The sequence below is a fragment of the Cervus canadensis genome, chromosome 13 (genome assembly GCF_019320065.1).
Source record: "Cervus canadensis isolate Bull #8, Minnesota chromosome 13, ASM1932006v1, whole genome shotgun sequence".
Lineage (NCBI taxonomy): Eukaryota > Metazoa > Chordata > Mammalia > Artiodactyla > Cervidae > Cervus > Cervus canadensis.
This window is the reverse complement of record NC_057398.1, coordinates 47490077-47515539: the sequence shown is the minus strand read 5'-3', so window position 1 is coordinate 47515539 and position 25463 is coordinate 47490077. Positions and strand designations below refer to the sequence as shown.

Below are 25463 nucleotides of genomic sequence, written 5' to 3'. Positions count from 1 at the left end.
TTGCGTGTTTGTTTTTGTTATTCAGTCACTCAGTTGTGTCCAACTTTTTGAAACCCCATGGACTACAGCACGCTAGGCCTCCCTGTCCTTCACTATCTCTCAGAGTTTGCTCAAACTCATGTCCATTGAGTGAATGATGCCATTCAACCATTTCATCCTCTGTCATGCCCTTCTCCTCCTGCCTTCAATCTTTCCCAGCATCAGGGTTTTCCAATGAGTTGGCTCTTCACATCAGGTGACCAAAGTATCAAAAGTTCAGCTTCAGCATCAGTCTTTCCAATGAATATTCAGGGTTGATTTCTTTTAGGATTGACTGGTTTGGTCTCCTTGCAGTCCAAGGGACTCTTAAGAGTCTTCTCCAGTACCACAATTTGAAAGCATCAATTCTTAGGTGCTCAGCCTTCTTTATGGGCCTACTCTCACATTTGTACATGAATACTGGAAAAAACCACAGCTTTGACTATACAAACCTTTGTCAGTAAAGTAATGTCTTTGTTTTTTAATACACTGTCTAGGTTTGTCATAGCTTTCCTTCTAAGAAGCAAGTGTCTTCTAGTTTCATGGCTGCATACAACACCTGCAAGTGATTTTAGAGGCCAAGAAAAGAGAATCTGTCACTGCTTCTACCTTTTCTGCTTCTATTTGCCATGAAGTGATAGGACTGGATCCCATGATATTTGTTTTCTGAATGTTGAGTTTTAAGCCAGCTTTTTCGTTCTCCTCTTTCACCTTCATCAAAAGGTTCTTTATTTCCTCTTCACTTCCTGCCATTAGAGTGGTATCATCTGTATGTCTAAGGCTGTTGATATTTCTTCTGGAAACCTTGATTCCAACCTGTGACTCATCCAACCCAGCATTTCACATGCTGTACTCTGTGTATAAGTAAAATGAGCAGGGTGACAATATACAGCCTTGACACACTCCTTTCCCAGTTTTGAACCAGTCAGTTGTTCGATGTCTGGTTCTAACTCTTGCTTCTTGACCTGCATGCAGGTTTCTCAGAAACAGGTAAGGTGGTCTGGTATTCCCATATCTTTAAGAATTTTCCAGTTTGTTGTGATCCACACAGTCAAAGGCTTTAGTACAGTCAATGAAGCAGAAGTAGATGCTTTTCTGGAGTTCCCTTGCTTTCTATATAATCCAACAAATGTTGACAATCTGCCTTTTCTAAATCCAGACTATACATCTAGAATTTCTTGGTACATGTACTGCTGAAGATAGCTTGAAGGATTTTGAACATAATCTTTCTAGCATGGGAAATAAGGGCAATTGTCTGGTAGTCTGAACATTCTTTGGCATTGCCCTTCTTTGGGATTGAAATTAAAACTGACCTTTTCCAGTCCTGTGGCCACTGCTGAGTTTTCCAAATTTGCTACTATATTGAGTGCAGCACTTTAACAGCATCATTTTTTTGGATTTTAAATAACTTGAATTCCATCACTTCCACCAACTTTGTTGGCAGTAACACTTCCTAAGGCCCACTTGACTTCACACTCCAGGATGTCTGGCTCTACATGAGCAGCCACACCATCATGGTTATCCCAGTCATTAAGATCTTTTTTGGACAGTTCTTCTGTGTATTCTTGCCACTGCTTCTTAATCTCTTGTGCCTCTGTTAGGTCCATGCTGTTTCTGTCCTTTTTTGTGCCCATTCTTCATGAAATAAGATGTTCCCCTGGTATCTCTGTAATTTTCTTGACAAGATCTCATCTTTCTCATGCTACTTTTTCCTTTATTTCTTTGCACTGTTCACTTAAGAAAACTTTCTTATCTCTCCTTGATATTCCCTGAAATTCTGCATGCAGTTGGGTGTATATTTCCCTTTCTCCCTTGCTTTTCACTTCTCTTCTTTCCCAGCTATTTGTAAAGCCTCAACCATTTTGCCTCATTGCTTTTTTTTCCCTTTGGGATGGTCTTGCTCAGTGCCTCCTGTACAGTGTTACAAACCTCTGTCCATATTTCTTCAGGCACACTCTATCGTATCTAATCCCTTGAATCTATTCATCACCTCCACTGTATAATCATAATCACCTCCAGTTGATTTGATTCAAGTCATACCTGAATGGCCTATTGGTTTTCCCTACTTTCTTCAATTTAAGCCTAAATTTTGCAGTAAGGAGCTGATGATATGAATCACAAATCAACTCCAGGTCTTGTTTTTACTGACTGTATAAAGCTTCTCCATCTTTGAGTGCAAAGAATATAAGCAATCTGATTTCGGTATTGACCATTTGGTGATGTCCATGTATACAACTGTCTCTTGTGTTGTTGGAAAAGGATGTTTTGTTATGACTAGTGTATCCTCCTGACAAAATTCCATTGGCCTTTGCCTTGCTTCATTTTGTACTCCAAGTCCAAACTTGCCTGTTATTCCAGGTAGCTCTTGCTTTCCTACTTTTGTATTCCAATCCCCTATGATGAAAAGGACATCTTTTTTTGGTGTTAGTTCTAGAAGATCTTGCAGGTCTTCATAGACCTGGCCAACTTCAGCTTCTCTGGCATGAGTGGTTGGGGCACAGGCTTGGATTACTGTGATGTTGACTGTTTTGCCTTGGAAACAAACGGAATCCATTCTGTCGTTTTTTGAGATTGCAACCAAGTACTGCATTTCGGAGTCTTTCGTCGACTCTGAGGGCTACTCACATTTCTTCTAAGGGATTCTTGCCCATAGTAGTAGATATAATGGTCATCTGAATTAAATTCACCCGTTCCATCCGTTTGAGTTCACTGAGTCCTAAGATATTGATGTTCATGCTCACCATCTCCTGCTTGACCACATCCAATTTATCTTGATTCATGGGCCTAACACTGCAGATTCCTATGCAATATTGTTCTCTACAGCACTGGACATTAGTTTCACCACCAGACACATCCACAACTGGGCATCATTTCTGATTTGGCCCAGTGGCTTCATTCTTTCTAGAGCTGTTAGAAATTGCCCTTTGATCTTCCCCAGTAGCATGTTGGACACCTTCTGACCTGGGGTACTCATCTTTCGGATCTTATCTTTTTGCCTTTTTGGACTGTTCATGGGGTTCTCATGGCAAGAATACTATAGTAGTTGGCTATTCCCTCCTCCAGTGGACTACATTTTGTCAGAACTCTCCACTATGACTCGTCCATCTTGGGTGGCCCTGCACGGCATGGTTCACGGCGTCAAAGCTCCTTCACCACAACAAGGCTGTGATCCATGAAGGGGCCTAGTAGCTTGTAGCACTGTAAAAAGATTAACTGGTAGAGACAGACCAGTTTTGCACTATACTAGTTATGTGATTTGGGATAATTATTTAACTTCTATGAGATACAGTTTTCTCATATAGAATGGGAATAATATTAAATTCACATTACTGTAAGGATTAACTGAAGTAAGGACCCAACGCCTAGAAGAGTGCTTGACAATTCTCGGTACTCAGTAAATATTCCAGGACTGAAGGAAGCTGCAGGGTTGGGGTGGGGGGTGAGGAAGGTGGGGGTGGAGGGGAGGGAGAGATGTGAAGCCCCTAGGCACACAGCAGTCTTTGATCCATATTTGAGAAAAAAACAAGAACAGTGACATGAACAGAATTCCTCAGAGCAGCCTTTTGGGGAAGAAATTTACATGTGCCACTAACACAGACACACAGACTTGTTTCAGATTAGAATGTTTTCATAAATCTAATCAGGTGATTCTGTGTCATTGGGCCTGACAATGAAAGCTAACCAGAAAAAATGAGAAAAGAGCTACTGATGGGAGGAGGGAGCAGCTCAGAGAAAAGGGAGTCAGGCAGTGATTCTGGGGAGAAAAGCAAGAGGGGAGCGTGGGGGGAGGCGGGGAGCCTGCCTGACTTGCAGAAGCTGCTCAGTGTCACTTCTTCAGTGGCTTCCAAACACATGTGACCTTCTGGGTATCAGACGCAACCTGGCTAGAGGCTAAAAAGACGAGAATTTCTGTTTAATGAATTGAATTTCTATAGGACAAATGTCCACCGATGCTCATATGAGTATGCACACATTGTTTCCCTCCCTCCCCTCACCCTTCTCTCTCTCCATTTCCTTCCTAAGAGACAGATAAACTCATTAACTATAGAAAATGATAATCCATCTGGCTGAGCCCTGCTCCATATCCCTACTCAAGAAAAACACAGACTGTGAGTGCATAAACCTTGGTTAGCGACAGAGACACATGTCACAGTGCCCTGTGCTGGGACTCCTGCCGTTTCCATATGCCGTCTTGCAGAGTCACGGAGTTAGTGGGATAAACTGATCCCCTGCATTAACTAGTGTTGCAAGAAGTACTTTGGTGCCCAAGAGGGATCTGGAAAGGCTCTTACTGTGCTTACCAGACCTCTTCGCCTAGGTGAAATAATAAGTTGTCTTTTTCCCAGTTGATTTCATTCCCTGCAAAATGCCCAAAACAGTTTCATAAAGAGGTCCCTTGGGAATGAGCCAAAAAAAAAAGAAAAAAAGCCAGTTTGAGGAAATGACTGAATTCTCAGATGCTGGGGAGGAATTGCTTGTCTGATAAGGACATCCCTTTGTAATGGCACAGCTCTCTAAAGAGAGCTGAGCTGAGTAGCTCACTGAAGCTGCCTCCTTTCTTCCTGTCTCCTGTGCATCTTTTCTTAATGACAAACACCAAATATATGTCTGTAATTACAGAATGGATTCATCTGTATCACTCGTCTTTCTACTTTCTGGGCTTTTGAGGTAGATGCAGTGCTTTTTCAACTGAAAAATAAGATTTACTCAGGAATGTACAGTGAATTGGGGCTTTCTAGGTGGGGCCAGTGGTAAAGAACCCACCTATGGCTCCTTATATAGGAGCCGTAAGAGCCACGGGTTCGATCCCTGGCTCGAGAAGATCCCCTGGAGGAGGGCGTGGCAATCTACTCCAGTATTCTTGCCTGGAGAATCCCATGGTCAGAGAAGCCTGGCGGGCTACAGTCCATAGGGTCGCAAAGAGTCAGACATGACTGAAGCAACTTAGTAGGAATGCAGTACACACACACACTGATTTAGGCAAAAAGTTCTTTATTCCATAGTGGAAACTAATGAGGTCTGCTGGTTAAACAGAACAGAGAGTCATAGAGTCTTAGATTAAAGTTCGGCCCTGTTGCTGAGTTTCAATTTTTGGTTGATCCATAAAGATGCTCAAATGTTTTTCTTAAAAGTTCGCTGTTTCAATGGAAATGATTCAAGCAGTGGGGCCAGAGAATCACGTTGTAAGCGCACTCACCACCCATCATGGCTTGTCTGTGGCAATTCCTGCTTCAGAAACTTGGCTGCCACTCTCTTTAATTGTGCCAGGGCCTCCCTCTCTTTTTAAAGCCTTCACATTTATTGGGTGCTGGCTGGCCTGGTTTGTAGCTGGGTGTGAAAGGTACCATTGCTCCGGAGCCTCAGGTCCTGCCTTGTGAGAGCTTCGCTGTACTGACTATAGACACGCTCACTGGCTTGGACCTGGCACACGAATGGGTGGGTGAGCGCAGGCTCATGTGGCCTCATGAGCCACTGGGGTTGACTAAGCTGATACAGCAGGTACCGTAGTGTGCTCTCTCTTTCTGGCTGCAAATCAATATGATCTGTGTCACCTGCATTCCATACTCAGAGCACTGACTTTTCATCAGCTTTTTGAATACAGGTGTTGTCTTGTGCCCAATGACCTTTGTACTTACTGTTCCTTCTGCCCAGAATATTCATCAGTCTAATTTTGAGTCATCGATCAGACCCCAACTGTTTCGTGTTCTCAGAAGGTTTTTCCTGACCTTCCAGTTTAGAGTAGGTCTCCTGCTATTTGTTGTTGTTATGTTGCTCAGTTGTGTCCACCTCTTTTGCAACCCCATGGACGGTAGCCCAGCAGGCTCCTCTGTCCATGGAATTCTCCAGCCAAGAATACTGGAGTGGGTTGCCATTTCCTTCTTCAGGGGATCTTCGAGACCCAGGGATCGAACCCACATCTTCTACATTGGCAGGCAGCTTCTTGATCACTAAGCCACCAGGGAAGCCCCTGCTACAGACCCCTACAGAAGCTTACCTGGTACTCAACAGACTTGTCGGTACTTCACCATGTCTGGCCCATCCCCAGTGATGTAAGCATCATGAAGAGAAGAACCATTATCTGCCTTATTTCCTCTTTATCTCCATGAAAAGGAAAAAGGAAAGTGAAGTCGCTCAGTCATGTCCAACTCTTTGCGACTCGATGGACTGTAGCATACCAAGCTCCTCCGTCCATGGGAGCTTCCAGGCAAGGTTACTGGAGTGGGTTGCCGTTTCCTTCTCCAGAGGATCTTCCTGACCCAGGGATCGAAGCTGGGTCTCCCACATTGCAGGCAAACGCTTTACCATCTGAGCCACCAGGGAAGACATATCTCCATAATGCCTGGCATATAATGGGTGCTCAGTAAATAGTGAATGAATGAGTAAGTAAATGAATTAACAAATGACCAATCAGATAAATGGGTTCTCCTGGTTTCTTTCTCCCAGAGTGTTTGTCATATCAATGGTGGGGATTTTTCTTTGATCAAGAATATGCGAGGAGTGTTTGCTTTTCAACTAGAAAGTTCAAATGCCTGAGCAGGGAAATCCATTAGCCAATTGATATAGTCCTTGTGCCAGCAACATTTTGAGAGAGGCTAAGAGAAATCAGCTATTAGTGTTGAATAAAATTGGAAAATGGTGGAAATAGTACAATGGGAAGCTTATGACAGTCTTTTTACTTTAGACCTTACCTGTCTGGCACCAGTTTTAAAGTTTTTGAAGGAAATTTCCACAACACAGGCCACACAGTTCTACTCAAATGTAAATACTATTTCATAGCCATTAAAGGATTTGGGCTCTCAATAAAAGATCTGGGGTCATTCCCTGTTTGTATTACCCTAGTCACATGTTCTCTGTTCATTGAATTCAGTGGTCAAATGTTGGCTTTGTTGAGTTCTTTCATTGGCCTAAAATTTATTTTTGTATTGGAATCCTTCCTTGCCCATAGATTGCAAAGTTGCAAACTACTAATAATCCCAGGTCTATGCTAAATTTCATTGGGTTCTGGTGCCATTCTTACTCTGTGTTTGGTTTGGAATGCCCTCACCCACTCTGTGCAATAACTTTCCATTTATAGCTGAATGGTGATAGTGACATTTGGGTACTGCTTAAGAAAATATTGAGAAATATTTAGTTTAGTTTAGTTCAGTTGTTCAGTCATGTCCAACTCTTTGCAACCCCATGGACTGCAGCATGCCAGGCTTCCCTAAAAGGTCCCTAACCAATGGCAGATTATCATGCCACGTTGTTGTTTTTGTTCAGTTGCTCAGTCAGTCTGATTCTTTCTGACTCCCTTTCACTATCTCCTGGAGTTTCCTTACACTCATGTCCATTGAGTCAATGATGCCATCCAACCATTTTATCCTCTGTCACTCCCTTCTCCTACTTCCCTCAATCTTTCCCAGAATCAGGGTCTTTTCCAATGAATCCACTCTTCACATCAGAGGGCCAAAGTACTGGAGCTTCAGCGTCAGTAGAAGTCCTTCCAGTGAATATTCAGGGTTGATTTCCTTTTAGGATTGACTGGTTTGATCTCCTTGCTGTCCAAGGGATTCTCAAGAGTTTTCTCCAGTATGACAGTTTGAAAGCATCAGTTCTTCAGTGCACAGCCTTCTTTATAGTCCAACTCTTCATATCCATACATGACTACTGGAAGAACCATAGCTTTGACTATATGGACCTCTGTCAGCAAAGTGATGTCTCTGTTTTTTAATATGCTGTCTAGGTTTGTCACAGTTTTCCTTCCAAGGAGCAAACATCTTTTAATTTCATGGCTGCAGTCACTGTCCTGTGATTTTGGAGCCCAAGAAAATAAAGTCTGTCACTGTTTCCATTTTTTCCCCATCTATTTGCCATGAAGTGATGGCACAGGATGCCATCTTAATTTTTTGAATGTTGAGTTTTAAGCCAGGTTTTTCACCTTCCTTTTTCAACTGCATCATCAAGAAGGAGCTCTTTAGCTCCTCTTTGCTTTCTGCCGTTAGGGTCGTGTCACCCTAATGCTACGTGGCTTAGCGCAAGTTAGTGGACTCTGAGCAACTTTCCTGGGTTTTACAGTGTCTTTAAACTGAAAGGGCTGAAGTAAATGATCTCTGATTCCTTCTAACTCTGAGCAGTCTATTATTCATCCTAACAACTGTAAGCAAAGCACATGACAAGAATATCATCTGGCCAGCCAAATGCCATGGAAGATTGGGAGGAGAGGAAGGCAGATGACAGATCTCATGGTAATGTCTTTCAAATCCCAACAGTTTAGAAAGTAGAATAAAAGCCTAAAGGGTCCTCTCTTTCCAGTCACTGTGTGGAGTCTGGTCAGGTGGTTTGAGGCCCTTCCTGGCATCTTACATGACCTCACAGAACTAAGCAAGCTAATGGACATTTCAGTAGCAAAGCTGAGGGTGCAACCAGCATACCGCTCGCCTTGGCTGTACCACGCTTAGTGGTCAACTACCACACTTATGAACCTCAACTCACTAGAGTTTTTTAAAAAAATTCCTTAGAGGTACTTGTGTCCCCAAATACTTTTCCTTCTCACTAACAGAAATGCATCACCTGGTTATATTGTTTTGAATTTTATCCAGTAGAAATTCTTTGGGTTAATGAAAATTTCTTCTTCAGAATGCAAACATCTCTCTGAAATTATCAATCATTAACAAAGATAATTTAATAGGATTGCACTTTTTAACACCTTGATGAAATCAGACTATTCTAAAGGAAGATTGGGAGTTTTGACTGGGTGAAGAGGTTTCTTTCTTGGGAAGTGGGGAAGGCAGCTTATGTGAGGCACCTCTGACAAGACCACTGGTGAGTCCTCCAAGCTGAAGGGAAGAGTTTTAAAAAGGAGGAGATATGAACTGAGTGAAGACAAATGGCACTTACTTCAAAACTTTGATGTCAGTTCTAGAGCTGGTCCAGCCCCAGCTTGATGGGCTTGAGGAATTGCTTAAGGAAAAGACTGCCCCACAGGAACTTATTGAGTCTAAAACTATGGTGCATGTGTGCTAAATCACTTCAGTCATCTCTGACTCTTTGCGACCCCAGATTCCTCTGTCCATGGGATTCTCCAGGCAAGAATACTGGAGTGGGTTGCCATGCCCTCCTCCAGGGGATCTTCCCAACCCAGGGACTAAACCCACGACTCAGTCTCCTGCATTGGCAGGCAGGTTCTTTACCACTAATGAAGCCTGGGAAACTGCCTGTAAACAGAAGCCACATAGGTGTTCAGAGAGTTATTTTCCTCAGCAGTGTAAAGAGCCCTTTCTAGCAAGAATAGATGTAATTTGCAGAAGTGTTAAAAAAAAAAAATCTACTTTCAACTGTAAAAATACTGAAATATCCAGGGCATAGCAAGCCAACTGTTCTGCCCTGTGATATGTGTGATCTTGAAAAATAACGAAAATGGAATAAGTCATTGTAAAGATATTGCTCTAATGAACATAGTTCTCTTTGCCAGCCTTTCTTCCTGCTAGCACATTATATTACTCCATCAACCTGGTAGAACATCAATAATGTCTTCAGAGAATAGCTTGTAAGAGCGGAAATGCTCTATGGCAGGATTTTTTAAAACAATGTAATTTGGCATTTCTCAGTTTTCCTTCATTTTGCACAGAGAAAACGGAAGACTATGATAAATATTTTCCACAAATGGCACCTTAAATGGAAACACAGCTGGTAGCAACAGTATCCTGCTATTTCTTTGGATGCTGGATTCCCAGTTCTCTGTGTGAACCATGTTGGCAGATTCACTGGTTTCACATTTTTTCAACAGTTTGTTTTTTTTTCCAGTTACATGATGAATTTGGTTTCACCTGTAGGCGCCTGGTGGCAAGAGGTAATGTCAGGCTGCTGGCACGCTTGTACTCAGGGGTATCAGATCTGTGTACTAGGGACTAATTGAAATTAACTGGAGATATTTTAGGTGTACCTTGAGAGGTTAACAAAGTGCACGGAGCTAATCTAAGGCAAAACTATATATATTGGGGAGATTTAGTGAGGCAGAGATGCAGACTGAAAAGAAAACAGACTCAGGAAGCAGTTGCTGGGCTCTGAACTCAGCTTTTCCATTTATTGGCTGCACAGCTTCGTGACCAGCCAGTGACGCGGGCAGAAGTGTTGCTTGAACAAATTGAACCTATAAGGCTTCCTTCCACCTTCTGCCATGTGTGGGAAGGTTGCATTCAAAGTTGTAGCCAGTTCTCAACCTCCCAAGTTATTTCCAGATTTTCTTGTGGATGTCCAGTTTCTCAGGTACCCAGGTGACACGGAGAGTTTGTCTCAGTCATCCTGTGGCTCATCCAGGCAAGCAGGTTATAGACTTCTGCTTTTCTTACTCTAAGTTCTAGTAATTTTGTTGTTGTTGTTGTTTTGAGAATAAACACTTTTAAATCTGTTCTTTGCTTTTGGTCAATTTATCATGCCCTGAAGTGATGGCTTTTGGCAATTTTGTCCAGCTTCATACTTTTTTTCTTGCAGAGGACACTCTCGGATCCCATCATCTTTACCAAGTTTACTTGCATAAGGTTATTTTAGAATAAAAGTGCTTAAACAGTGCCTGATATGTAGCAAGGACTCTTAACTGTATTTGCTATCATTATCATTATTCTTATTAGTGACAGAGACAACTCTATAGTCATATATCTAATACATATTCATAGTCATCTGTTGTAGTGTTTTTTTGCATGAGAGCCTCTCTCCAGCCTCTTACTTCTAGAAACTCCTTTACTATATCAACCAGCTGTCTGCAAACTTTCTGTAAAGGGCCGGGCAGTAAATATTTAGGCTTTGCAAGTCATACAGTCCAGTCACCTACTCAATTCTATTGAGTTAGCCTGAAAGTAGCTGTAGACAATATATAAATGAATAAGTGTGGATGTATGCCAATTAAACAATTTACAAAAACATGGTGCAGGTGGGGTATGGCCTTCGGGCTATAGTTTGCTGACCCCTGCTATTGACTCATAGATTCTACGTCTTAGCAATGCCATCTGCTCTGCTCCAACAGGCTATATTTTCTCTTGGAAATCACTGAAAAAGAGAACATCTCTGCTTCTCGGCACACATTCCATCTCCTCCCAAAACCTGTGCTCTGGGAGCCTAAGACTTCTTCAAGAGCTCGGGGCGCTCTTAAAGAGTGCCTGACGTCTGTATGAGCTGATTTCACTTCTGGAATATACATTAACAACACTCTGTTGTTGGATATCAACACACTGTATTACAGATACAGACACACAACTGGGTTAACCTTACTGATGGCAAGCTGTATTTCATCTTCTATTTAAAACTAGATTGTGCAACTTTTTTTTTTGCAACTTTTTAATAGTTGTTCATTTTTATAAATCTAATTTTTTCCTTCAAAACAAAGGAAAGTTATGTATGTACATTTTAAAAACCACAATGTTCCCTTCTTCATTTAGTACTCAATATTTTGAGATCATTAAATTCATTGTTATTGTTGTTTAGTAGCTGTGTCCGACTCTTTGTGACCCCATGGTCTGCAGCATGCCAGGCTTCCTTGTCCTTCACTATCTCCTGGAGTTTGCTCAAACTTGTGTCTATTGAGTCAGTGATGCCATCCAACCATCTCATCCTCTGCCACCCCCTTCTCCTTTTGCCTCCAATCTTTCCCAGCACCAGGGTCTTTTCCAATGAGTGGCCAAAGCACTGGAGCTTCAGCATCATTCCTTGCAATGAATATTCAGTCCTTGCATGATTCCCTTTAGGACTGACTAGTTTGGTCTCCTTGCCATCCAAAAGACTCTCAAGTGTCTTCTCCAGCACCCCAATTCGAAAGCATCAATTCTTCAGCACTCAGCCTTCTTTATGGTCCAAGTCCCACATATGTACCTGACTACTGAAAAAACCATAGCTTTGACTATATGCACCTTTGTCAACAACGTGATGTCTCTGCTTTTTAGTATGCTGTCTAGGTTTGTCCTAGCCTTTTTTCCAAGAAGCAAGTGTCTTTTAATTTCACAGCTGCAGTCACAGTCCTCAGTGATTTTGGAGCCCAAGAAAATAAAATCTGCCACTGTTTCCATCACTTCCCCATCTATTTGCATGAAGTGATGGGCAGTGGTGGTGGTTTAGTTGCTAAGTCATGTCCGACTCTTGTGACTCCGTGAACTGTACAGCCTGCCAGGCTCTTCTGTCCATGGGATTCTCCAGGCGATCGACCAGATGCCAATTACAATTAATCTGATTGTTCTTTACACAATGGTTTTGTACCTAGAAATTAAAACAGAACATTAATTCAGTTATTTAAGACTATTAAGTATTTATTAAATTAAATACATATCATTAAGTATATTTGATATATTAAATATATCAAAGGGTATATAAATTATGGATGAACTATTTAAAGAAATATATATATCCAAGTTCTTTCTGGACATAGAAGGATTTTAGAGTACTTGAATCCTGCTTTCTTTCCTACTGACGTATATGATGTACTTATTATATTTTTTATTTTTACTGTATTTTTAACCTCCTAAAATTGTTTTGTCAGTATTTGTACACTTGCCCATATAAGCATTCTTCTTATTCTTCAGTCCTTGAACCTCTGACTTCCCATCTTCACTCACTTCCCTTCTACCGGAAGTATATAGATTTAGAAATTCCTCTAGTTAAGATCTGAGGAGACGAATTCAGTTTTTCTTTGTCCAAAATGTCTTCATTTCAACCTCATTCCTTTTTTTAAAAATTACACCTTAGGTTTGTTTTTTTTTTAAGTTTTAGGTTCGCAGCAAAATTGAGTGGAATATAGTGAGATTTTCCATATACTCCCTATCCCACACATGCATCCCCCATTATCAACATTCCTCATCAGAGTGGGACACTTGTGACAACTGAAAAACCTATAATGACACATCACAGCCACCCAAAGTCCATAGTTTACATTGGGGTTAACTCTTGGTATTGTACATTTTATGTGTTTGGACAAATGTATATATATGTATATGTAAAATGTATATGACATTTTCCCATCATTATGGTGGTATATAGAGTATTTCACTGCCCTGAAAAAACCTCTGTGCTCTACCTATTCATCCCTCCTTCACCTCTGAACTCCTGGGAACCACTGATCTTTTTATTGTCTCCATAGTTTTGCCTTTTCCAGAATGTCATACAGTTGGAATGTAGCCCTTTCAGGTTGTTGGTGTCTCAGTTTATACACTTAAGGTTTGCTCCTCCATATCTTTTCATAGCTTGATAGGTCATTTCTTTCTAGCACTGGATAATATTCCATTGTCTGGATGAATCAATAACAGTTTATTTATCCATTCACCTACTGAAGGACACTTCTGTTGCTTCCAACTTTGGGCAATTGTGAACAAAGCTGCTATAAATGTACATGTGTAGGTTTTCGGTTTCAACTCCTTTGGGTAAATACCAAGGAGCACAATTCCTGGATACTGTGGTTTAGTCTGATTAGCATGTGTAGTTTTGTAAGAAACTGTCAATCTCTTCCAAAGTGCTGCACCATTTTGCATTCCCACTAGTGATGAATGAAAGCTGCTGTTCTACCTCCTCACCAGCCCCTAGTGTTGTCAATGCTCTGGGTTTTGGCTGTTCTAACAGATGTATACTGATATGGCATTATTTTAGTTTGCATTTCCTTGATGACATATAATACGGAACATTTTCATATTTTCATAATCATTAATTGCCATCTGTGTATCCTCTCTCTGGTAAGATGTCTGTCCAGGTTTTTGACCCATTTTTTTTTGTTTTTTTTTGTTTTTCTTTTTATTTTCAAATCGAAGGTCAAGTTTAAATTTAATGACTTCAGTATTAACTATACACATACTAGTAAGTGCTAAGACTTAAAATCTTCCGATTCAGTTGTGTGTGACTCCAGACAGGATCCAGAGAGGAGTTCTAAAAATCTCTTCTCTGGGTTTTATGGAGACTTTCTTTACCCTCTTGTGTTAGCCTCTTAAGGCACTGCGTCAGCCTTAAAAGGGCAATGGAAAGGGTGATGACCCATTTTTTAAATGGGGTTTTTGCTTATTATTGGGTTTTGAGAGTACTTAGTATATTTAGGATAACAAGCCCTTATGAGAAGTGTCGTTTGCAAATATTTTCTTCCAGTCTGTGGTTTATCTTACCATTCTCTTGACATTGTCTTTTACATAGCAGAAGTTGTTTTATTTTAATGAAGTCCAACTTATCAATTATTTCTTTGACTTCCCTGGTGGCTCAGACGTTAAAAGCGTCTGCCTACAATGCGGGATACCTGGGTTTGATCCCTGGGTCGGGAAGATCCCCTGGAGAAGGGAATGGCAACCCACTCCAGTACTCTTGCCTGGAAAATCCCATGAATGGAGGAACCTGGTAGGCTACAGTACATGGGGTCGAAAAGAGTCAGACACAACTGAGCGACTTCACTTTCACTTTCATTGTGGCTTTGATGTTGTAACTAAAAGGCACCACCAAACCAAGACTGGTTTTTGAGTGATGGGTGTTAAGATCTGTGCCTTTTTTTTTTTTTTTTTGCATATGGACCGCCAGTTGTTCTACAATCATTTCTTGAGGGGGGTAAAAAAGAATACTGTCTTTGCTCCATTGTATAGACTTAGCTTTTTGGTCAAAGATCAGTTGACTGTGTTTATGTGGGTCTTTCTGAGCTCCCTAATCTATTGGGTTGGTCAAAAAGTTCACTGACCAACCCGGTATTTTGTCTTTTCTTTCACAAATACAATACCACACTGTCTTGATTACTGTAGCTTTTACAGTAAGTCTTGAATTTGGGTAGTGTCAGTCCTCCAACTTTGTTCTGTTTCAATATTATGCTAGCTATTCTGAATCTTTTGCCTCTCCGTATAAACTTTAGAATGGGTTTGCTGACATCCACAAAATAACTTGCTAGAATTCTGTTTGGGATTGCACTCAATCTATAGATCAAAATGGAAAGAACTGACATTTTGACAATACTGACTCTCCCTATCAGTGAACATGGAATATCTTTCCACTTACTCTGATTTTGTTCGTCAGAGTTTTCCAGTTTTTCTTCTATATATTCTGTTATAGATTTATACCTATTTCATTTGTGGGGTGCTAATGTCTCATTCTTTTTGTTAAAGTTCTGTTAAGTTGTAATCAATTCACTCATCATACAACTTACCCAACCCATTTAACGGTATGATTCCGTTTTTTTAAAATTATGTTCAAAGATATGCCACCATTCCTACAGTCAATTCTAGAACATTTTCATCACCTCCAGAAGTATACCTTTCACCTATCCATCTTGATTCTTGAGAAAGATATTTTTAAAGATACAGAATACTAGTCTAGGAATCACTATATCATTCTACAGGCTTCCACTGTCAGCCTTACTGCATCTCTTTTGAATGTAATCTGTCTCCAATAACTGGCAAAAGGGGAGGCTTCCCTATTAGCTGGGTAGACACTGAGCTTGCCCTTTTGACCCACAAGCTCCCAAAAGCAGATGAAGCCAGAGGTTTCAGCACACCAGTGTAGCAGTAGTCTCACCATTCTCTACTTCTCTCTTCATTTAGATTTTGGCCTGATGGTTCTTTACTATCTTGCCAGCACATCATTACTTTAAAAAATATTTTATCTACCACCTTACATTGTTTTCAGTGAGATAATCAATATAGTTTACTAAATTTGCCATATTACCAGTAAAACAGCATCAGAACAATTTTCATAAATCTGAACTAACGGGCTCAAGTAAATTAAAATCTAACTTATAAAAACAAGATTTCTACTCAAGGGCTTCTTCTTGGGAACTGATCTATGAGATCTGTGTATCCAGATACTAAGGGGATTTAGAGTATACATCTAGAACTGCAGTGGTGTCTTTTGTTGCCCATGTAAGTGAATAAATAGACCTTATATAGGACAAGTGGAACTTTTCTAATGAAAATCTCATTGCCATTTTCTCCCAAGGATTTAATGACTAAATTATAGTCACCGTATAATTCAGTCATGCTGGCTGGCCCATGGCATCTCCCACTGTTAGCCACGCTGCCAGTGGACCAGGCAGCACATAAGCCGGTCTGGCAAGGGGATGAGGAAATTTGTGCACAAGTCCAGGGTTAAATTAAATGAATTAAACACACCTAGTTGAAAGTTACAAGTATGGGCAATGTCTTCTCTGTACATTTTTTCAAAAAGCAAGCTAAAACTCACTTTTAGGTTCAAAATTGGACATTTAACTCTATGTACATCATAAGCCTTTCCTTAAGGAGGCAGCTTCTGGCTACTCAACCAGTGTCTTCCCAACCTCTCCCAGCCCCACTAGGCTTCTCTTTGCTACACATTCTTTTCTTTCTTTGGTTTTGTTTCCCAATGTTGGGATCTTTTTTTTTAAACAACAACAAAAATGCATCATATTACAAGTAAAGCTACTCTACCACTATTCCTGGATTGTAGCCCTTTGAGGGGGCGCTGGGTCACAAATGAAAGTCAAGGATGTTTATTAAGCACTCCTTCTCTTCTTTGCTGAGCCCTGAGCTCCAAATTCTGTGTCCCCTTTGAGACTGCCAAAACTTCTGCTCAGTTCTCTAGCCTAGCTGCCTCTCCTTTGAAATCAACAAAGGGAAAAGTAGCAACAAAGGACCACCTACTTGAGAGTCTATTCTTTCTGCAGTTTGACTCATTTAGACTCCAGTCCCTCAGTCATTCTTTGACACCTTCAAACAGTTTTATAAATATTTTGTCTAATGTTTCTTGTTAGCATGGAGTTTGGTCTGAAAAAAACTAATCCATCATTGCGGGAAGGAGAAATTATGCTGAAGAGATGTAAATCAAATCACAGTCATTACATCACTTTATCCATGCGTATTTCAGTTCGTATCTCTGAAAAATGTGGATATTTTCTTACAATGCCATTTCATGTTCACATTTCCTAGATTGACTCAGAAAGGTCTTTTTATAGTTCACTTCAGTCTGGAGAAGGAAATGGCAATCCACTCCAATATTCATGCCTGGAAAATCCCATGGACTGAGGAGCCTGGTGGGCTCCAGCCCCATGGGTTCACAAAGAGTTGGACATGACTGAGCCACTTCACTTCACTTCACTTCAGTCACTTAGTCCTGTCCGACTCTTGCAACCCCATGAATCGCAGCACGCCAGGCCTCCCTGTCCATCACCAATTCCCGGAGTCTACCCAAACCCATGTCCATTGAGCCGGTGACGCCATCCAGCCATCACATCCTCTGTCATCCCCTTCTCCTCATGCCCCCAGTCCTTGCCAGCATTAGGGTCTTTTCCAGTGAGTCAATTCTTCGCAGGAGGTGGCCAAAGTATTGGAGTTTCAGCTTCAGCATCAGTCCTTCCAATGAACACCCAGGACTGATCTCCTTTAGGATGGACTGGTTGGATCTCCATGCAGTCCAAGGGACTCTCAAGAGTCTTCTCCAACACCACAGTTCAAAAGCATCAATTCTTTGGTGCTCAACTTTTTCTTCACAATCCAACTCTCACATCCATACATGACCACTGGAAAAATCACAGCCTTGACTAGACCGGACCTTTGTTGGCAAAGTAATGTCTCTGCTTTTAAATATGCTACCCAGGTTGGTCATAACTTTTGAGTTAAAATGAAAAAGGTCTACAAATTACCTTTGACTGTTGTATCTCTTAAGTCTCTTTTAATCTAGAGTCTTCTCCTCTGCCATCTTTTTCTTTTCATGCCATGGACCTGCTAAAGATCCTGGGTGACGAAAGTTCTGTAAAACTTCCCATATTTTGAATTTAGCTGGTTGCTTTTATTTGTTCCTCTACCAATTATTTTTCCTGTGAAATGGAATTTTATGGGCTTGATTAAATTTCATTTCTTTTTTTTGTCAAGGATCCTTTATAGCTGGTACAAAATCTTACTGTGTCAGCTCAGACAGCAGGTCATGTCTGGCTGTCCCATGTTAGTGATGCTAAGATTGATGACTGGGTTCAGATGGTAACAACCTTACACATTGTAAAATTTTCCATCATTCTTTGATCTACTGGTTTCATCTAGTGATACATTTTTCATGGATTAGTTATTTCTTCAAGAGTTGCAAAATGCTGATTTTTCTAATTATTAGAATTAGATTTCACATTTATCAGCTAAAATTCATACTAATACATTATAGCTACTTGGTTGTGCTAAAATACAGTTTATATAGTTAAAGCTTTATATAGTTAAGCTCTTGTTTTAAATTCAGTAATGCATTTTATATCAGTTCTTAAAAAAAAAAAAGAGTCCTAACAATAAGTGATTTTTGCTGCCATACAAATGTTAGGACTGCTACCTGTAGTGAAGAAATGTGACTGGTAATTGCATCATGTGGGAAAACTTCAGCAAGACCAACAACATAGGTCCTGCCAACGGGTGTGTTTTTCTCTAGCCCCTTTTAATTTGAGACATTCCAGTTCCCTGACCCGAAGCCTTCTGGGAGAATATGGCAGCAACATCTTGGTGCTCATGGGTCTTAGTTAAACTAGCATGTGCTGCTGCTTTTCTCTTGCTGTTTAAACACCTTCCTTCCTATATACTTCTTCACCACAGGAACACCAAGGGCATTTTTTCCTTTCTGGGCCCAGCATCCTGGACCACATGATTGCTAGCACTATACCCACGAAAAGAAAATTCCTAACACCAAACAAGCAGAATCCTGGTTGAATGAAAATTTTGTTATTATAGTCTGCTTGTGTTTTTGTGGCAGCATTTCGATTTCTGAATCTTGGAGTCAACTCTGACTGCCAGACCTCAGCAGGTCTCCAGGTCCTATCTGATCAGCTGCAGAGCATCTTTCACATCAGCTCCTTCTCTTCTGTTCTCATTACCACCATCCTGCCTCAGGTCTCTCTGCCTCTAGAGTCTCACCTTCCCATTCAAACCCCTGTTTTAGTCCTTGGGCATCCTTCATTCCTTCTCTGGTTCAGGCCCTCAGCCTGGCTGGCCTTGATTCCTGACGGTCCTGTGAATGAAGACCTCTTGCAGGCCTCCTCCCTCCTCATCACTGTCACATGCAGAAAGCTGATGAAAGCCGTGCCCTGGGTAGAGACCTTCTCCCAGCAGGAGTGAGCTTCACCAGTTTTCCTTGGGGTGCTATTCCGGCAAGTAATCATGATGCTTATTCCATATGTCAGCTGGGAGGCCTCCAGAAACAACCCCGGCACATGCACAGCACCCCTGCCAGAGCTGCGAGGCTGCTCCGTAAATATTTATGTGGAAGTCCTCCCAGACACTTCCTTATCCTCTCCTGATTAAATTCCACTTCGTTTTTTTAATATCTTTAAGCAACTAGAGCAGGTACCTGTCATGGAGTAATTATATGCACCACTTTCTCTGCCACCATAGAACCCAAGATTTTCTTTGCTTTTGCTAACTGACATGACAGACATCCACTTAATAGAATGATTATTAGTATGAAATTACTTTTTGGCCTTTAAATTTAATTATGGTACATTCATAGCAATAAAATAAAGTTCCAAATCCAGGTGTGCTTTTCAAGGAAAGTGTCCAAGGCAATTAAGTACAGGGCAATGGCGTCCTATACTTAAGCCTTTTGTCCGGGGATCTTAAAATCTTTTCCACACAAGTAGATAATGATGTTCGTTTTGTAAGCGGGAGAGGTGACGTGACTGATCTCTTGGCAGGCTCAGTAGATGAAGGAAAAGCCAGGACCCAGGTGTCACCTTTGTTTCCCTCCGTCCCCTCCCTTTTTAGTTCTTTAAAAGAAACACAGCCAACATTCTATTAATTTAAATACCTCCCTCTCTTGGGTACTGCTTTCCATTTCTTTAAGAGCCTGAATGAACAGTTTCTATATCACATTTCATGTGGGCAAGAGCTGAGGTTCAGGGCTAGGGAATGGTGTACAGATAGTATACTAATTGGAGAACATTATGTGTCTCTTGATAAATCCACCTCACAGTAGAGCCTAAATGGCATGTTCATAAGTGAAAAGAAGACCAGTGCTTGGCACATGGCAAGCCCCGTGTAAGTGATGACTTGGGATTACCTTTTGGAGGCCTGTAGGCAAGTACCTGTGGTCTCTGGACAGGCAGCATCTGGAGTACACCTTCAGTCAAGCCACTCAACAGCAAGGATGCATTTCCATTTCGCCCCAGCCAAGACAAGCCTTCCCAGATCCCGGGGAGCCCCGTTAAAGTCCTCCTGTTCCCCTCCTCCCAGGAAACCTTCCCTGATCCCACCAATTGTCTTAACTCTCCTCTTTGTAACTCCTGTGTCATTTTCTCAGTTCATTCCACACAGCTGAACTGAGCATTGCTGTGTACTAAGTCATGCTCTATCCTGTGATATTTTTAAACTGTTGTATGAATGTCTGTCTTGTGTCTAATGGGATTATGAGCCTCGAGGGAAAAGATCACACACACACACACACATATATATATATATACATACAGTGTACTATCTCCTCCAGCCCTAGGATCGATCTCACTTATACAGCAGGAGCCCAGGAGACTCTCAGGATAGACGATGTAGGAGGAAGAAGAGGCCGAACTGTTCACATTTTGTTGACTCTAATATTAGTAAGTTCTTGTTGAGTCAAGGTGAAATTACACTGGGTCTGAAACACAGTCCTGGGTTTTCATTCTTCAGTCCACTGCAACACTCTCTTCTATTCCGCTGTGTGTGAAAGAGGTCAGGTATGTGTGGAGTTCTTGCATGCAGGACATGGTGGCCAACACAGATGGGGTGTCTGAATCCAAAGCTCTGGAGTCCAGTGATGACAGAATGAATACACAGGGGCAGTAAGAAGGGTGGACTGCAACAAATGAGATTCTGCAGCTGAGACTCAGAGGACTTTGTGGCTAAAAGGAGGGTTGTGGGCGTATCACTGATTTACTTAACAATTATATACTGAGAGGCCAGCTTCTGGTCCAAGGCTTCCTGGGTGCAGGAGCTTCTCTTAGTGTTCAGTAGAGAGGCATTCCAGTCCTGTCACTTTCCCCTAGTGCAGAAGGCATTCCGGGGAGCAGGAGACCAGCAGTGAGCTTCCTCCCTCAGCATCGTGTTCTCAGGCTGCAAAGCTGGTTCTGCTTAGGGGCTCGTTGACATTCACAGCCAGCATTCGCTCCCACTTTTGTGTTCTCCTGATGAAACGCTGATTGCATGGGTGAGAGCTACTCACACTGCTTGCCATTTGTTTTCTCCCAGGATTTTTTACCCAGGAAACCATCCCGTCAGAGGTGTGCAGATAATGAAAGTTGGCAAACTGCAGTTACACCAAGGCATGTTTCCCCAAGCGATGAAGAATCTGAGGCTGGTGAGTGTGCCGAAATCACAGTTCTTTCTGCCTGTTGGTAGGCCCTTTCCTTGTGATTTCTATCAACTCTATACCAGTGTGCAGACACATGCATTAATACACACACGAATCTGTGCACAAACACATGCCCATAAATGTTAAAAAAAAAAAAAAGAAACTGGCAAACACTCCAATGAGTTTTTATCATATGAACATGCCCACCATCACTGATTTTAAACTACTAATGTCAAATCAACCAGTTCACAAAACTCAGAAAATGTAACAATGAACTCTTACTAACTGGTCTGAACTGACCTCAGACACCGCTGTACCCATCTGTCTCCATGCCTCCCCGCCCTCGGCCCACAGAACAGTCTATATCTGCAGACCCTTGACCGCCTGTCTGGGGACCACCTTCACAGCCTCCTCACCTCCGGCCTCCCTTCCCACCTCCACACACACACATTACAGACAGTGTACACTGAGACACTCAGCACCCCCCAGGCATGCTCACAAGTAGGGCCTTTCAAAGCTGTCTCCTCGGCCTTAAATGCCCTCCCCAGCCCCCTGGGCCTGGTGTAACTCTCCTGACCCTTTAAAGCCCAGCTGGGATGCTCTCTTCTCCCTGACCTCTGCAGTCTGCCCCCCTGTCAGCTGAGCGCTCACCACACAGCACAAATACCTGGGGCCCCTCCCCTCAGGAGGCTGCAAGGTCTCTGTGGCTGTTCTGAAACCAGCTCAGCATCAAGCAAAGTCCCCGGGACTCAGGAAGTATTCACTGTTGGAAGAAGAAGGGAGAGTCAGTACATTCCTTGGAATAAGTGCAAAGCAACCAAGTGGGAGAACTGGGTTCATGTTGGGATGTGATGTAAAGGATGACACCTGTGCTCACCCTCTCAAGGTGCCTCCGCTGCCACCAAGGCCCAGGGCTCTCTGCTGTCCTGACCTCTCCACCCTGGCAGAGCTTCCAAAAGCAGAGCTCATGTGCTCCTCTGGTCCAGGCACTGGACTGGTGACTTGTACGGAGAACTGGCGTGTGGAGTTTGGGCAGCACCTTCCCGAGGTCCTCTGGGCCACGATGCCCTTGCCTGCAGAAGAGTGGAGAGACCCAGGGCCTGAAATGGGATCTCTCAGGGAGTGTCTAGGGGCTGGCTGTCCACATTTATATGAGAAAAATAACAAATGCCTAAGGGATACTTTCCATGCCATCGTGTTATCCTGCTGCTGGCCTTACAAATAGCTGAGAAGGACAAAGGAGAAAAGGAAAGATACCCAACTGAATGCAGAGTTCCAGAGAATAGCAAGGAGAAAGCCTTCATAAGTGAACAATCCAAAGAAATAGAGGGAAAGACAGGAGATCTCATCAAGAAAATTAGAGACACCAAGGGAATATTTCACGCAAAGATAGTAGGCACAATAAAGGAACGAAACAGCAAGGACCTAACAGAAGCAGAAGATATTAAGAAGAGGTGGCAAGAATACACAGAAGAACTGTACAAAACAGATCTTAATGACAGATAACCGTGATGGTGTGATCACTCACCTAGAGCCAGACATCCTCAAGTATGACGTCAAGCAGGCCTTAGGAAGCACTACTACAAACAAATGTAGTGGAGATGATAGAATTCCAGTGGAGCTATTTCAAATCCTAAAAGATGATGCTGTTAAAGTGCTTCACTCAATATGGCAGGAAATTTGGAAAACTCAGCAGTGGCCACAGGACTGGAAAAGGTGAGTTTTCATTCCAATCCCAAAGAAGGGCAATGCTAAAGAATGTTCAAACTACCACACAATTGCACTCATTTCAAACAGCATCAAGGTAACACTCAAAATTCTCCAAGCTAGGCTTCAACAGTACCTGAACCGAGAACTTCCAGATGTTCAAGTAGGATTTAGAAAAGGCAGAGGAACCACAGATCAAATTGTCAACATCCGTTGGATCATAGAAAAAGCAAGGAAATTCCCAAAAAACATCTACTTCTGCCTCATTAACTATACCAAAGCCTTTGACTGTGTGGATCACTACAAACTGTGGAAAATTCTTAAAAGAGATGGGAATACCAGACCACCTTACCTGCCTCCTGAGAAACCTGTATGCAGGACAAGAAGCAACAGTTAGAACTGGACACAGAACAATGGACTGTTCCAAAATTAGGAAAGGAGTACGACAAGGCTGTATATTGTCACCCTGTTGGTTTAACTTCTGTGCAGAATACATCATGTGAAATGGTGGGCTGGATCAAGATTGCAGGGAGAAATATCAATTACCTCAGATATGCAGATAACACCACCCTAATGGCAGAAATCGAAGAGGAACTAAAGAGCTTCTTGATTAAGGTGAAAGAGGAGAGTGAAAAAGCTGGTTTAAATCTCAACATTCAAAAAACTAAGATCATGGCATCCTGTGCCATCACTTCATGGCAAATAGATGGGTAAAAAATGGAAACAGTGACAGACTTTATTTTCTTGGGCTCCAAAATCACTACAGATTGTAACTGCAGCCACGAAATTAAAAGACACTTGCTCTTTGGAAGAAAAGTTATGACAAACCTAGACAGCATATTAAAAAGCAGAGATATCACTTTGCTGACAAACATCTGTCTGTATAGTCAAACTACAGTTTTTCCAGTAGTTATGTATGATGTGAGAGTTAGACTGTAAAGAAGGCTGAGCGTCTAAGAATTGATGCTTTCAAACCATGGTGCTGGAGAAGACTCTTGAGGGTCCCTTGGACAGCAAGAAGACCAAACCAGTCAATCCTAAAGGAAATCAGTCCTGAATATTCACTGGAAGGACTGATGCTGAAGCTGAAACTCCAATCCTTTGGCCACCTGATGGGAAGAGCAGACTCATGGGAAAAGATCATGATGCTGGGAAAGATTGAGGGCAGGAGGAGAAGAGGGCGACAGAGGATGAGATGGTTGGATGGCATCACTGACTCAGTGGACATAAGTTTGGGCAAACTCAGGAAGACAGTGAAGGACAGGGAAGCCGACCATGCTGCAGTTCACTGCAGACACAACTTAGCAACTGAGCAATAAGAACAAAGGGATACTCAAAAGTGATATTCCCTTATGCTGGCTTTTGTTGAATACCAGCCCTGTTGTCTTTTCCTGATCTCTAAGTGGCATCAACAGGAAGAATCCTAGGATTCCTGAAGGCACTCATCACTTCCTATTTCATTCACCTGGTCTGACATCTTTAACCCAGACTGACAGAAGAACACTGGAATGTTCCTGCAGTCTCAGAAGAACTTTCCTTTTCTGCTCTGGTAAATGGTGGTCAGTCAGTCAGATCAACTGGGCAGAAAATGTTTATTGAAGATCTACCATATGAATGTTCTCCCACAGAAATATTGTGGAGGAAAATTTCCAAGTATATGATGTACCCAACAAGGGTTACCTCCAAGTAGGTATTTTACAGATAATCAAATTAATCCTGTATGGGACTAGAAAGTATTAATAATGCTCATGCGTACATGAATGCTCTGGTCCTCATGACGGCCATCTGAGGCCAGTGGGCCAGGCATTTTCATGGCTATTTGAAAATCGAAGGAGCTAAGGCTTAGAGTCCCACTGAGGCAGAGCCAGGTCTAGTTTGTCCAATTTAATCTAACACATATGGACCTGTGCTGGCCATTTACTCGCAGAGTAAGATTCTTCTCACCCAATTCCAGCATGCAGTAGGGGTTTCCCCCCATCAACAAACATCTCTCAGACACCAGCTGGGTGTCCTACAAGTCAACTCAACTCTGACACTGTCTGCCTGGAGGGGGCATCAGATTCCACAGCTCACAAGATCCTCTTCCACTTTAGATGTCAGTCACAAGCCCAGGTTGTCACATCGGCTTCAGGCTGACTGGCTACAGCTTGCAGGTTCCAAGGATCCCACCGTGGCCTTGATTAGTTTGCCAGAGCAGCTCATAGGACTCCAGAAACATTTTACTTACTAGATCACCCGTTTATTATAAAAGGCTGTACATCAGGAGCAGCCAGATGGAAGAGATGCATACAGGGCAGGGCACGGGGACAGGGCATGGAGGTGCCAGGCCCCTTCCCAGTGTACCACTTTTCTCAATTCTCCATGTGTTCACCTCCCTGGAAGCTTTCAAATTCTGTCCTTTAGGGTTTTTATGAAGACTTCATTACAGACTCATGATTGGTCAAATCATTGGTCACTGGTGACTGATTTAACCTCCAGCTCCTCTTCCCTCAGAGATCAGGGGT

The 25463-nt window shown here is 42.2% G+C and overlaps 1 protein-coding gene, 1 long non-coding RNA gene and 1 other non-coding gene across 4 annotated transcripts in view; 1 reads left to right on the top strand and 2 right to left on the bottom strand.

The window, feature by feature from the left end:
* Positions 1-25463, top strand: part of SMYD3 (SET and MYND domain containing 3) — a 726401-nt gene that overhangs the window by 685230 nt on the left and 15708 nt on the right. For both annotated transcript variants that reach the window (XM_043485558.1, XM_043485559.1), the window contains one exon: positions 21150-21258. In XM_043485558.1, the coding sequence (XP_043341493.1) occupies positions 21150-21258 (109 nt within the window). The remainder of the gene's footprint in view (positions 1-21149; positions 21259-25463) is intronic.
* Positions 12094-25463, bottom strand: part of LOC122452138 — a 62149-nt gene continuing 48779 nt past the window's right edge. Inside the window, exons 3-5 of the long non-coding RNA XR_006272593.1 lie at positions 22130-22325; positions 21920-22015; positions 12094-12240 (exon numbers count right to left, since the gene is read on the bottom strand). This is a non-coding gene — a long non-coding RNA (uncharacterized LOC122452138). The remainder of the gene's footprint in view (positions 12241-21919; positions 22016-22129; positions 22326-25463) is intronic.
* On the bottom strand, positions 13860-13982 carry LOC122452654. The gene has a single exon (XR_006272811.1). It is a non-coding gene; the product is annotated as a small nucleolar RNA SNORA26 (small nucleolar RNA).